At 42.3% G+C, this 11,939-nt stretch overlaps 1 protein-coding gene across 3 annotated transcripts in view; it reads left to right on the top strand.

Moving 5' to 3' along the window:
• Nucleotides 1-11,939, top strand: part of LOC124340783 (pleckstrin homology domain-containing family G member 5-like) — an 88,803-nt gene that overhangs the window by 21,294 nt on the left and 55,570 nt on the right. For all 3 annotated transcript variants that reach the window (XM_046793427.1, XM_046793426.1, XM_046793428.1), the window contains one exon: nucleotides 5,264-5,359. In XM_046793427.1, coding sequence (XP_046649383.1) covers nucleotides 5,264-5,359 — 96 coding nt within the window. The remainder of the gene's footprint in view (nucleotides 1-5,263; nucleotides 5,360-11,939) is intronic.

Here is an 11,939-nt window from a genome sequence, read left to right as displayed (position 1 = left end):
ATCTCTGCCGTGTGTATATATACGTAGAGGGCCGGCTGATGCTTACTATAGATATACACTGAACTCTCTTCTATGTACTGAATAAGCTACTACTCAACTACTGATATGCGGATTACGGATGTATACAGACAGGCAGGAAAAACTTGTAGCGATAGGTCGGCGGCCACCCCCCGGCCCGACAGTTTGACGGGATTTTTCTCTTACGTACTGTATATACCAAGTGGTTCGATCACGCCTCACATGATACACTGATTTTTGAAATTCAAACTTGTTTCGATGTGTCGACGTGAAGCCTCTCGGGAGTGATTTCACGCCGAGTATATAAAGAGCGTGTAGCATTGAAAAATCTCGGGCACGCATTCCGATTTGATTTCAAAAGTTTATTTCTTTCAATTCCTTTTTGTTTTTGTTCAGTTGAATTTTCTGTTCTTTTTTGTTTTTCATTTTGCGTCAGTGCGCTCATTTCCATCGCTCGACCTTCGCCCGCTCCTTTTTGTTTGGTTTTCTTTTTGGTTAAACCAGAAGACATTCTTTTGTTTTGACAGGAGAACAAGTTCTCCTTGTGTTTTCGTTTCTATCCCTGACTTTATTATTATTATTATTTTTTCGAGGGGGGTTTGCACCTACCTTCACAGTTTTCACGATCACATTTTCTTCCATATCGATAGTATTATTGGAAAGGTTTCTAGGAAGGTCTCTGATTTCTTTTGTAGAGCACAAATATCTATAGGCAACAAAAAACAAAAATCCAAATGAGTCGGAGGAGGTTTAATTTCATCTTTTTCTTTGTTGGTTGTCGGCTGTTTCACTCGCCGGGCATAACACCAGATTATGCTGACGTCAGGTTCCTCAGGATCAGGTTTGACTTACCTTGGTGTTAGCCTGTTTTTTTTCTTCCCCCCGCGTAATATATATAGGGCTTAAGGCTTATACTACGGTGCGAGATAAGTGCTATTTCCTTCTTGAGGGCTCGTATCGCATCATTACCAATTCATCTCCTTGTTTTTCGGCCTTTGTAAATTTTATTCTTTTGGTTTTATTTTTATGATCGCAAAGCTTTTTTTTTTTTTTTTGAAATTGTTTTTCGACACTTTATACATATATACACGCCTCGGTCAGTGTCGAGTCATATAGTCGAGCGCGTCAATGTCCCGGAACAAGGACCAAAAAGGTACAAAAGGTGAGGCTGGACATGCTGTAAACGGGAATCGGCCAAAACCGCATTCGTGCGTCGACGAGAGAAATATCTCCAAAGTTGTTGTTCGTCTTCTTTTTTAATGATAATCAACCGTCGAAGAGCTATTTGCATACGGCCAATCAGTCGCTGAACGCGCGCTGTCTCACGGGGATTTTTGAATTCTTCGGGAGAGAAAAAGAAATGCCGAACCTTGTGTGCTGTCTGTATCCCGTGCCCCGAAAACAGCGTCGTGTAAATATGAGCGTGTGAACGATATAACCTCCTATCACCTTATACGGTAGTCATCCAATCAAATAGTCGACCCTGTCATCGCGATATCACACAACTTCCTCCTGCTTGCCACCTCCACCTCTTTCTCGTCCATCACCAACAGCCGCCCCACCTTCCCAATTTCTTCCCTATAGAGTTTATTAGGAAAACCCCGAAAATTGCGTAATAACACCCAGTCGAGACGTTTTTGGGGGCTTCCAACTTTGGGATGAAAAATAGATTCGTGATCCTTCCGTTATATTGTTATGTGTAGTAGCGGTGTAGAGTTATACTCTGGTAGTCTATACAGCAGCAGCAGCAGCAACAACATAAAGTTATGTTATCTCTATCGTTTGAGAGTTTTTTTGTTTTCTGTTTCTGTTTCGGGACTTCCGCGTTATTCGCGGTCGTTATGGACTGAATTTCAATTGAAAAACCAACGTGGAAATTAGAATTTTTCTTTTTATGGTGGTTCGTTGGGTATACTATACGCTGTCGATTTATGGCGCTTGTTAATTGTTTAAAACAATAGTATTTCTTTTTTTTTCTCGGTGGAAGGTTGTCGAAGGTTGTCGACATCCCACATAAAAGTTGCCGGGCTCTTTTCTTGTTTAATTGAAAAGTCGAATCAGCAAGTATACAGAGAGAAAAGCCAAACAAACGATGGGCTTGACCAACTCGGAACGACTTGAACTATTACAAGGGAATTCTTTATTTAAGTTTGAATAATGAAGCGACACTCCCCGCTGCGCAGCTCTCGTCTGTCGTCCTCTCCACCAAGACAAAAAGAAGAACAGGCCCGACATTCTTGTTTGATCTTGTCGGATTTTTTCCCTTTCACCCTCTACTGATTTTCTTGACTCCCCGTCTTATCTACCACTTTTGTCTCCCGTCATTCTCGTTTCACACCTGCTTCACTCGCTCAATCTCGGCTTATTAAAAATTGCCCAGTGAATTGAAGCACACAATGCCTGCTGCTGCGACGACACTTGAGGGCCACAAAGAACGAAGAACGGGATCCCTGCCAAGCTCGAATAATATGATAATACCAGTTTAGTATATTTTTCTGTTTTAGAGAAAAAAAAAAGTTTGGTTTCAGCCATTGCGAAACGTTTGGCTCTTGTGTCTCCTGGAGAGACACGAAAGATGATAATCACCAACGAAGGGAAACGAGTTAATCTTTGAGCATAATCAGTTCTGTCTATATATGTTTATATATAAGTAGTAGCTGTGTGTGTGTATATAGCGACTGGGGAACATTTCTGGTCGGATGGACACCCGACGAGCGCGCAACCAGCAGCGTGGTGACGCAGAAATATTGCGCCAGTGGTTGTTTTATGTTTTTCGTGTTTCTCTCTTGTTTTTCTTGGCATTTTTTTTTTTTTTTACCTTCTTACCTTTTAGCGACATCGCTGATCAGGTGTCGATGTGAATGCGGTCGTTAGACAGCTGGGAGTCTAGCTTTTCTTTCTTGGCACACTGATGGCATTCCGTGTCGCCGCATTGCGAGCGCGCAAATGAGGCTAAATCCGGCTTAATTTAAGCTCAGCTTCAAGCTTTGGCACGTCGAACATTTAGTTAAGAAGAAAATAAACATCTGTTCGGAGGGAACGAATAAAAAAAAAAAAGGAAATGCGAGAAGCCGAGAGAGAGAAAAAGAAAAAGAAGATGAACATTACCATTATAAAGCTATTAAGGTCTTTCGGAACAGGCCCAAAAAGACTGGTAAAGAGGTCTACGAAGTATAATGTCTACCGAAAACGGTTGCGTGCGTCTTGTCTGGCCTGCCCCGTGTGCCAGCGCAACATTCAAACACGCAAACTCCTTTTGCGGAGTAAGTCAAACAGCAATCACATTCACGTGTACAACTGAAGATAAAAAAAAGAACAGATTCTTCTTCTTCTTCTTCTTCTTCCACCACTTGAAGGCAGGAGGTTGAAAAGCTGAAAGGCAACCGACTTTTCCAAGGATTTTTTTTTTTCAAATTTTCTTTTCAAAAAGAAAAATCGACGCGCCCTTAGAGAATTTGGCGGATTAACACTTGGATGTTTGCGGAGGAAGCGCTAGGACAAAAGGAACGAAAAACAACAAAACAATTAATAATCTTTCCTTTTCTCTCTCTCTCTCTCTCTCTCACCTTTCACTGTTGGTTCCCCTCAGCGACTCGGCCGCTTTCTTTAGAGTAGATTTATTATAATGCCACTTGATAGTGTAGGCAGTAGCGGCGCCCGTTGTATCACAATCATTTCGATTCGAGCCGCGCGCTGCTCCCTCTGATTCGCTTGTTTCCCACTCACCATCCCAAGTTCCGGTCGCTAATTTTATCATTTTTTTTTTTTATTTTTCCTTTTTATCTTCTTCTCTCCTTTTATTGTATTATGATTATTGCTGTTGTTATTGTTGTTGTTCTTATTGTTGTGTATTTTTCTTTGGCGTTTTCTTTCTTTTTTTTGACTTTTTCTTTTGTTTGCTGAAAAAGTCCAAAACATGACAAGATGATTGAAATGGTTTACGACCGTTGACGCTTGAACTCTTGCGCAAAACCAACTTTTTTTTTTCTTCTCGGTATAGACTCAAAAAGGGAGACCTATACTACTCATATATTTACCGCAAGGGGCTCTAAAGCAATTTATTTCATCGGGTTGTGGGTTTCGATTAGAAAGTTCGCACCGAAGAAAATTGCAGTCATGAGCCGTCATTGAAATTGAAATTAGACAAAAAAGAAATATTCAAAGAGAGGACGAAAAAGGGCGGGACGTGACGTCGCTTCAATTGATGGCCAAAAATCGCCGCCGATTGCGCAGGCTCCCCTTTCACATCTCTCTTGCGACTGGATTCAAATTTGGCAACGGGGAAAAATAAAATAAAAATACCCAGAAATTCTAGCGGGAAGAAAAAAAAAGGAATTATACGAAAATAACTTAAAAGAGAAAGAAAACGAGACCTGACCTTCCCCTTTTTGTTGCTGTCGTATTGATCTTGATTCAAAAAAGGTCTCTGTGACTTCAAGAAAAATAAAGATTGGAACAATGTCGGAACGTACCGAGAAGAGTGACGATGCATCACTGGTTGGGGCTCTCTGCCTTGATGCTTGTCTCGTCGTTACCCTTGTTTGTTTGTTTTCCAATGCATCCCATTGTTGTTGTTTTTTTGGGCACTCTCTGTTGTTGTTGTTGTTGTTGTTGTTGCTGTTGTCTCCATTTGTTTCTTGTCTGCTTTTTCGCCAAGACAAATGACTTTGGAGAAAGAATGGATGAAACGAGAGACACACGTAACGTCTGTAGGGGTCCTGGCCGCGCGATGGGCCCTGCCCATAGTCTAGCTGCTGGCCGAGGTATTGAATCATCATCATCATCATCGCTCCCGCTATGGCAATTGTGAGCTATTCTTACAGACTATACGTGTGTCTGTGTGTCTGTGTGTCTGTGTGGGGGGAATACAAAATCAAAAGAAGAGAGAGATAGCCAAGGCTGGTGGTAAGAGCGAAATTCCTTTTTTCGGCTCTGCTGCTTTAAAGGAACGCGCGTGGAAAGTGTCGGGTGATGGATGATTGGTTTGCGTGACTAAATCAGTGTCGTTTCATTTTTCCTCTATTGTTTCCATTTTGTGTGTGTGTGTGTGTGAGTGTGTGTGCGTCTTTTTATTATTACAATTTCGTTTCTCTTTTGGTAATGGTGCGCGTCTACATACTACACGTACGTACGTGTGTGTGTATTTTTGCTTTGAAAAATTGGCTGTCTTTGTGTTGTTTTATTTCCTTTCGTGATCAATGCGAAATTACTCATGTGCGATTTTTTTGTCTGTGTGTGTGTGCAGGTCACGACGGGATTCGGCGCTATTGCGTCGGGCGACCGCCCGTGCCGCAGAGGCCTCTAGTGCGTGGCTCCGATCATCAGCGGACCCGCTCCTGTGGTAAGTCCTGAAACAACAACAACTTCTTCTTCTTCTTCTTCTTTCAAAATGTGTGCGGGGAATAGATGCGTTCGTCGTGTGTTTGTGATTTCCCTTGAGCTCCATTTCACAAACGAGAGAGAAAAAACAGAAACAAAAACAAAAAAACGTGGCGATAAACATGTGTGTGTAGTATAGAGCCCACTATTCTCAGTGTGTTTGTTGTGATGATCTAATAAAGGACGAAATGAGGGGTGTCTAATGACACGCAGTGCCGAGCCCCAAACAAAAATTTTCAAAGCGGGACCGGGAGGTAAAGGACTAAATAAGCGGCCGGCAAGAGTATTATAACTAGAACACAAATAGTCCGTTTGGGCTCTCTCGTGAGAAGCTGGAGGCATTGCGTGAAAAAGGCATTTCAATGAACTGGCGGGTCTCTCTTCATTTGGCTGCCCTTTTCCCGTAATTGAGCCACCCAAGGAACCCGAGAAGATGACAGAGCGCGGCCACTTTTCCCACCGTTTTTTTACTTTTTTCTGACGCGCCATCTGCTGATGAAGTGAAGCTTGGCTCGTTTTCCCCCAGCTCCGTGCTTCTTTTCCCCCCTCTGTGTGGGTATATAGATGGATTGCGTATTAAACTTTTTATCCGTTTTTGAAAGAAATGGGATAATAATAGGACTGAAATGAGGCGAAAACGGACCATTCTGAGCTAAATGGGCCGAATCGACTTATTGCTTGTCACAGTACATCTGGCGATTTTCTATTTCTTCTCATTTTCCCTTCGCTACACTTTTCCCGATAACTTTGGAGCAAAATAAAAGAAAGAGAAACATGTCAGCCCCGATGATTCGCTCGTTTGAGTGCGATATTCATTCATGGCTGAATGAACATGACGAACGAACTTTTTTTTTAAAACTTTGCTTTTGGAGAGAGAAGTTTTTTCTTTTTAAAATTTCCATAATCTTATGGATGCGGCCGGGCCTGTTATATGCACGACTAGCCCTCATCTCCACCTATCTCATCGTCGGTCGCCGAGAAGTATAACTAACTAACTAACTGTCCGTTATTTTTGTGTGTTATTTTATTTTTCTTTTTTTTCTCTTTCAGAAAAGTCAAATATTATACGACGAATGTAAATCTTTTTGAATATTTGTTTTTGAGCTACATTTAAGAGAGTGAGACGAGAGAAGCGAAAGAATGGAAGAAAAGAATCTGTTAAAGTGGGTTAATGGTTACGGATTTCAAATATTACGTCAAGTGCGCCTGCATGGCCCATCCAGAAAGAATGGCAGTTGCACGCCCCACCAACTCCCCCCGTCTATTTGCGTAACTGTTTTTTCCCCTTTTTTTTCTTTTTTCGTGAAGAAAAACCTTCGGAAAATTATCGTGCGTGCATTCGAGCGTGTTTGGCTGGGGCAAAGAAAGAAAAATAAATAAAATTGCCTAATTTGATTCATTGTCGTCCTCTAACGGGAAAATGGCGCAGCAAATCCACAAAATAAACAGAGAAAAATAAAGTCCCAAACGTAATAAAACCTCCAAATTTGAATAATTCATAAATTAAAAAAACAGAATGACGCTGTGCAAGTAGACGTCTAGCGCATCCTAATCACCCCGTCTTGTCAAAAAACGTTATTGTCGTATTTTGTGCGCTTCACCAGAAAAAATCTCAACGGTCAATGATTTTCTTTCACCGTTTGAATATTTGTGTCTTTTTGCGCGACACGCCAAGTTTCTTACACGTAGTGAGTGCGCTCACCGCTAGACGGCGTTAACGTCGTTGTTTTTCACGAAAATTCACGAACGAATTCAAAAGAGAAAATGAAAAAAAAAAACCTTTGATCATTATTATCCCACACACGCACCAACCTGTGCCATAAATCTTTTTGATGGCGCATCAAATGTATCGAAGAGGTATTTTTCTCTTTTTGGGGTTTCGTCTTCTTTTGGAGCTGACCGTTTTCTTTACGATGTTGCCTTTTAGCACCGACGGTCTATTTTAATGAAGACGGGATCAAAATAATTGGCCGTGAAGATGAGCGACCTCCCCTATCCGCGAAAATCTGAAAAAAGAATCGAAACTCCCGCCGTCTATGTTGTCGTCCCTCCTAACCAAAAAAATAAAAACAAAAACATCTTTGAAGTTTGTAGATGAAGTTCTTTTTGTTTGGTTTTGAGCCAAAACAATTCCTCCTCTTATACGAAACTGAATTTTTGTGGGGAAAAGGGGGAAACTAGAGGCCCTAGAGCCGTGATATGTCATTTTTTAGACGTGTTGAACGCCTAAAAACCTCCTTAATGGTGATAAGGCCCATAGTCGTGAAAATTTTCCTCATTTGCTGCTACCGGCCCTCCTCTTTTAGCAACTCCTCCTATTCCGTTTTTTATATAGAGCCCCATTACGTTTCGTTTTCTTTTTCTTTTTGACTTGCCTGTTGTTATTGCATCCGAAGACTTCTCGTTCGTCCGTCAACTCGTTTAACGGCCGTTCACCTGCGGGTGGAGAGAAAGAGACGGCCGTTGTTTGCCGCACTCGTATAATGCGAGTAAATGACGGGGGGGGGGGGATGGTCTGCCACGGATGAACGACTCTGCTAACGACTCGTCATCTTTATCGCATTACATCCCAGCGTCACTTCTCAATGGGAGAAAAAAGGGAACGAAAAACACTAAATATTCCGACTTGCTTTGGAACTACCAACATTTTCAACTTCTTCTTTTTGTTTCCCTCGCCCATTTCCACCAGTCCTTTCATCATTATTGTTTGTTCGAAAAAGGAAAAAAGAAACAACAACAACAACAACCAAAATGAGACAAGGACGTAATAACTCGACTGAAAATGAGAGGGAAAGTGCTGCACTTCGTCAAGTGTAATGATCCGAGCAGTGGCTAAAGTATATAGGGGAGGGAGACAGAGACACGTTACACAAGAAGAACATGGAAAACGAAAAAGAAAAATGAATTAAACTCCTCTGAAGCCAAAAGTGGTTGATGTACTGTACTCCCGAAATGATCGCAGGGCTATTACAGACAATAACTTATACGTACTGGTATATAGTATAGCTGCTGAGCTATATGTCACGTATATACACTCGGCGAGCTTTCTCCGTTAAAAGCTGCTGGCCGGATGAATGGATGGAGCGGCTTGTTAACTCTTTTTTTTTTAGTTTGAATCCACTTGACCGCCGAGGTGGAATTTTTGAACGAACCAACAAGCAACAACAATAACATCACGCAGGGTCAAGACGGGTGCGTGACTTTGCTTGGTTAGTTTACTGTTTAGGCTGATGGCGTATATACGTGTACGTAGTTGTAGGTAACGACGAGGAAACAATGGCGATATCGGGTTGCCACCTCGGGACTAATTCCGAAAAACAAAAACAACAACCAAATAATCTCGAAACGGATCTATACACTTTTTTGATTCTGCTCGGCGTGACTTGGCCTACAACTTTTTCTTTTTGCCACAGTACCGTGTACTCCTCTTACGTGCTGTGGATATATCTTTCATATATATAAATCTCGTCTTCTTCATTCACACACGATCCGTATAGAGCGCAGCGTGTGTGCTCGACCACTCTCTGGCCTTTAGAATTCATTTGGATTTCGAGGGAAATAGCGACGCACTTTTATTTTTCCCGAGCATTCAAGCACGAAATTGCTAAACTTGATGCCTGAAATGTTTTCCAGTTTGCCACGATGCGCGATATGCCACGGTGGGGGCGGGCGCGGGTCTCGATGTTGCCGTGGAATGGCATCGAATCAAAGGAATTACCTTGAGCCATTTCCTTTGGGAGGAGTTGCCATTTTGCTTTGAAATTTTATTTTTTGAGGCCTGTCTCTTGCCTTCGTGAGTGTTTGCATTCCTTTTTGTGTGTGTGTGTGTTGATTGTGTGCGCGTTAGATGGGCGACCCTGTTTTTCTGTTGTTTATGATGCTCGTGAAATGTAAACAACCGGATACCACGGATGCCGGCCCGCCGTGCGTCTTCACTCGATTCAATTTGCTTCTTTTTTTTTCCTTCTTCTTCTTCCTCTTTTACCCTTTTTTCTTTTTTGGGGGGATGTTTTGTCTCTTTGAATTTTGACGGGAGAGCGAAAAGAAACGAATGATTTCAAGTACGAAAGCCAGCGGGTTGGATTTCCGCTCACTTGGAAATGGAACGACACCCCACCGGCCATCAACACATCACCGCGTCTGAGCTGCTGAGATGGAGCGCATATAACCTGCGGTGGAGTGGCGACTTTATTCTCACCCATTTTTTCGGGTTTCGTTTCGTTTCTTTCTTTCTTTTCGGAGCTGACAAAAAGCTAAAGTGGGCGATGTCGTTGGCGGACGACCTTGTCTCCGCGCTGGATGGCGGTGGGGGGAATTCCGTGACTTGGCGTCAAGATCGTGTGTCCGTCCCGCACGCAAAGCGAATCATCTGTCTGTTTGTCTTGTCTTGTTTTGTGTACTACTCCCTTATTTAAGAAAAAACGGAGAAGAAGGAGGAAAAAGTTAACATTCATGTTGATTATTACGTGATATCCGACATGCGTAAAAGACCTTCTCATCCATCTATTTAACTCTGGTTGCCTATTTTTGTCTTTTGCGCTCCTGGTCTTTTTTTTTTATTTTTTTATTTTTTCCTTTTCTTTTCCATTTTGCGGGAATCGGCAATGGCCTCCAAGTCGCCAATTGGCCCACGGGTTCCCACCGTGAGACTTTTTTTAATTATTTCCCATTTTCGTGCATTTAACTTTTCCTTTTTTTAATTTTTTTTTGAACCGGACATTGAGCTGGAACAAGTGAAAAGCGGAATATTATACAAGCTAAAAGAGGGAAAATGTTGATATTTTTTGGTTGTCTTGTTTCTTTTCTCCACATCGCCAGTCTAGCGAAGATATCTGGCCACCAAAAATCCCGTCATTTCTTTCTTTTTGTTGTAAATAGAGAGCCTTCGCGGTTTGGTCATTGTGTCGACCGTCGACGGCTGTTTGTGCGGTGGTTGTCTAATGTTGATGACAGGGCGGACGAGCAATCCGCTTATATTCCTTCTTCTTTTTCTTCTTCTTTTTCGTTTTTTTAACCGGCTGAAAACTGAAACTCAAGCCATAAGGAACGTGTGAGAACTATACTCTCCCCTATTGCATTGCACAAGATCAAGGGCTTTCTGCGGTCACGAGCTCTGTCGATCGAGCCGAGAATTCCGGAAAACCTTAAGAGCTGCTCATTGTTGTTCCTCCTCCTACTATCCCCCCCCCTTTTTTTATATTCTTCCATTGCTGTGTGACTCTCTGTTTTTCTTCACGTGTTTTTTTCATTTTTTTCTCCGCCTGGTCTATGACTTTTCCTACAAGTTCCCCTCCCGCGTTCGTCCTCTGAAGTGTTTCCGGATACTTTTTTCTTCGTAACTTTTTTTCTCGGAAGGAAAAAAACAAAGTTTTCATAGCGCCCAAAACATGAAAACGAAGAGTTCTTTTTTTTTTACTTTCGGTTTGCCATTGCACCCGGCTTCTTCCGAACTCGTTAACGTCTTTTTATTGTTGATTGCAACAATAGAGGAAATGATCAACAAAGATCAGCTCGAGTCGGAGTTTGACGCGAAAGGTTTTTCTATCGAGTTATAGAAAGAAAACGAACGCGAACGGGAACGGGAGTTTGGAAAGAATGCGGCCGTTTATCCATTTCAGCGTTGGAATGTTTGAAAAAGCTGGCGGCCATTGAAAGGATGATAGCGGTGACACACTTTGTCATTTTAAATATATGCGTGCCGTTTTTCGTTCCTGACAGTCAACATAGAACCAGGTAGAGTTTCGCGGACGGTTCTTCCCTTTTTGTTGTTGTTGTTGTTGTTGTTGTGTCTATGTGACTCATCGATCGTTAATGTAGTGGGGCGAGTGTATAGTGAGTCAAGGAAGAGTCTCGGTTTTCGGACACGTTTGCGTCGATATAATACGCCAGCCGTCCGGCGGTCGGTAATAATCTGGCGACCACATTTTCAGTCTAGAATTTCCCTCGCGCCGTATTCGGTTGGGGAGGGGGGGGGGGAAATATAATAAAAATGATGGCCGCTCTGTTAATATGTGTGTCTGCTGGTGGTGGTGGTGGTGGTATTGAAACGAACACGCAAACGTGCCGTATTCCGAAAAACGCGCACACGGAGTGAAAAAAAAAAACACAGCAACCGAATAATGTATAATAAAATAAAAAATAAACGCAGCTGTCGTGTTTGCGCGCACCTGTGAATTTTATATGTGACGCAAGTGTATTAGATGGAAGTGGATTGCTCCATGCCACGTCCGTACGTATAAAAGAGAGAGAGAGAAAACCTCTTGTATTTAGTTAACGTGTCATTGAAATGTCCGCCAAGTCCAAGACTTTTGGACCTTTTCGCCTCTTTATTTGGCAACGTGCACTTTAATGTTGTACGTTCGTTTTGTTTGTTAATTATTTTTAGGGTTTTGGTTTTTTCCGTTGTTATTTACGGTGACAAAACCTTCCCTTTTGCTTAATGTCTTGTGTGTAGCCAGCACTCAGCTGGGTCTTTTTTTTGTATATGTTTCCGTGCGCCAAGCAATCAGCTCCTGGCGACAGCCTCCAGGGCTATTGTTGTG

Source organism: Daphnia pulicaria, chromosome 5 (assembly GCF_021234035.1).
Source record: "Daphnia pulicaria isolate SC F1-1A chromosome 5, SC_F0-13Bv2, whole genome shotgun sequence".
Classification (NCBI taxonomy): Eukaryota; Metazoa; Arthropoda; class Branchiopoda; order Diplostraca; family Daphniidae; genus Daphnia; species Daphnia pulicaria.
The sequence above is the reverse complement of the archived record's forward strand: the minus strand, read 5'-3'. Positions and strand labels throughout refer to the sequence as shown.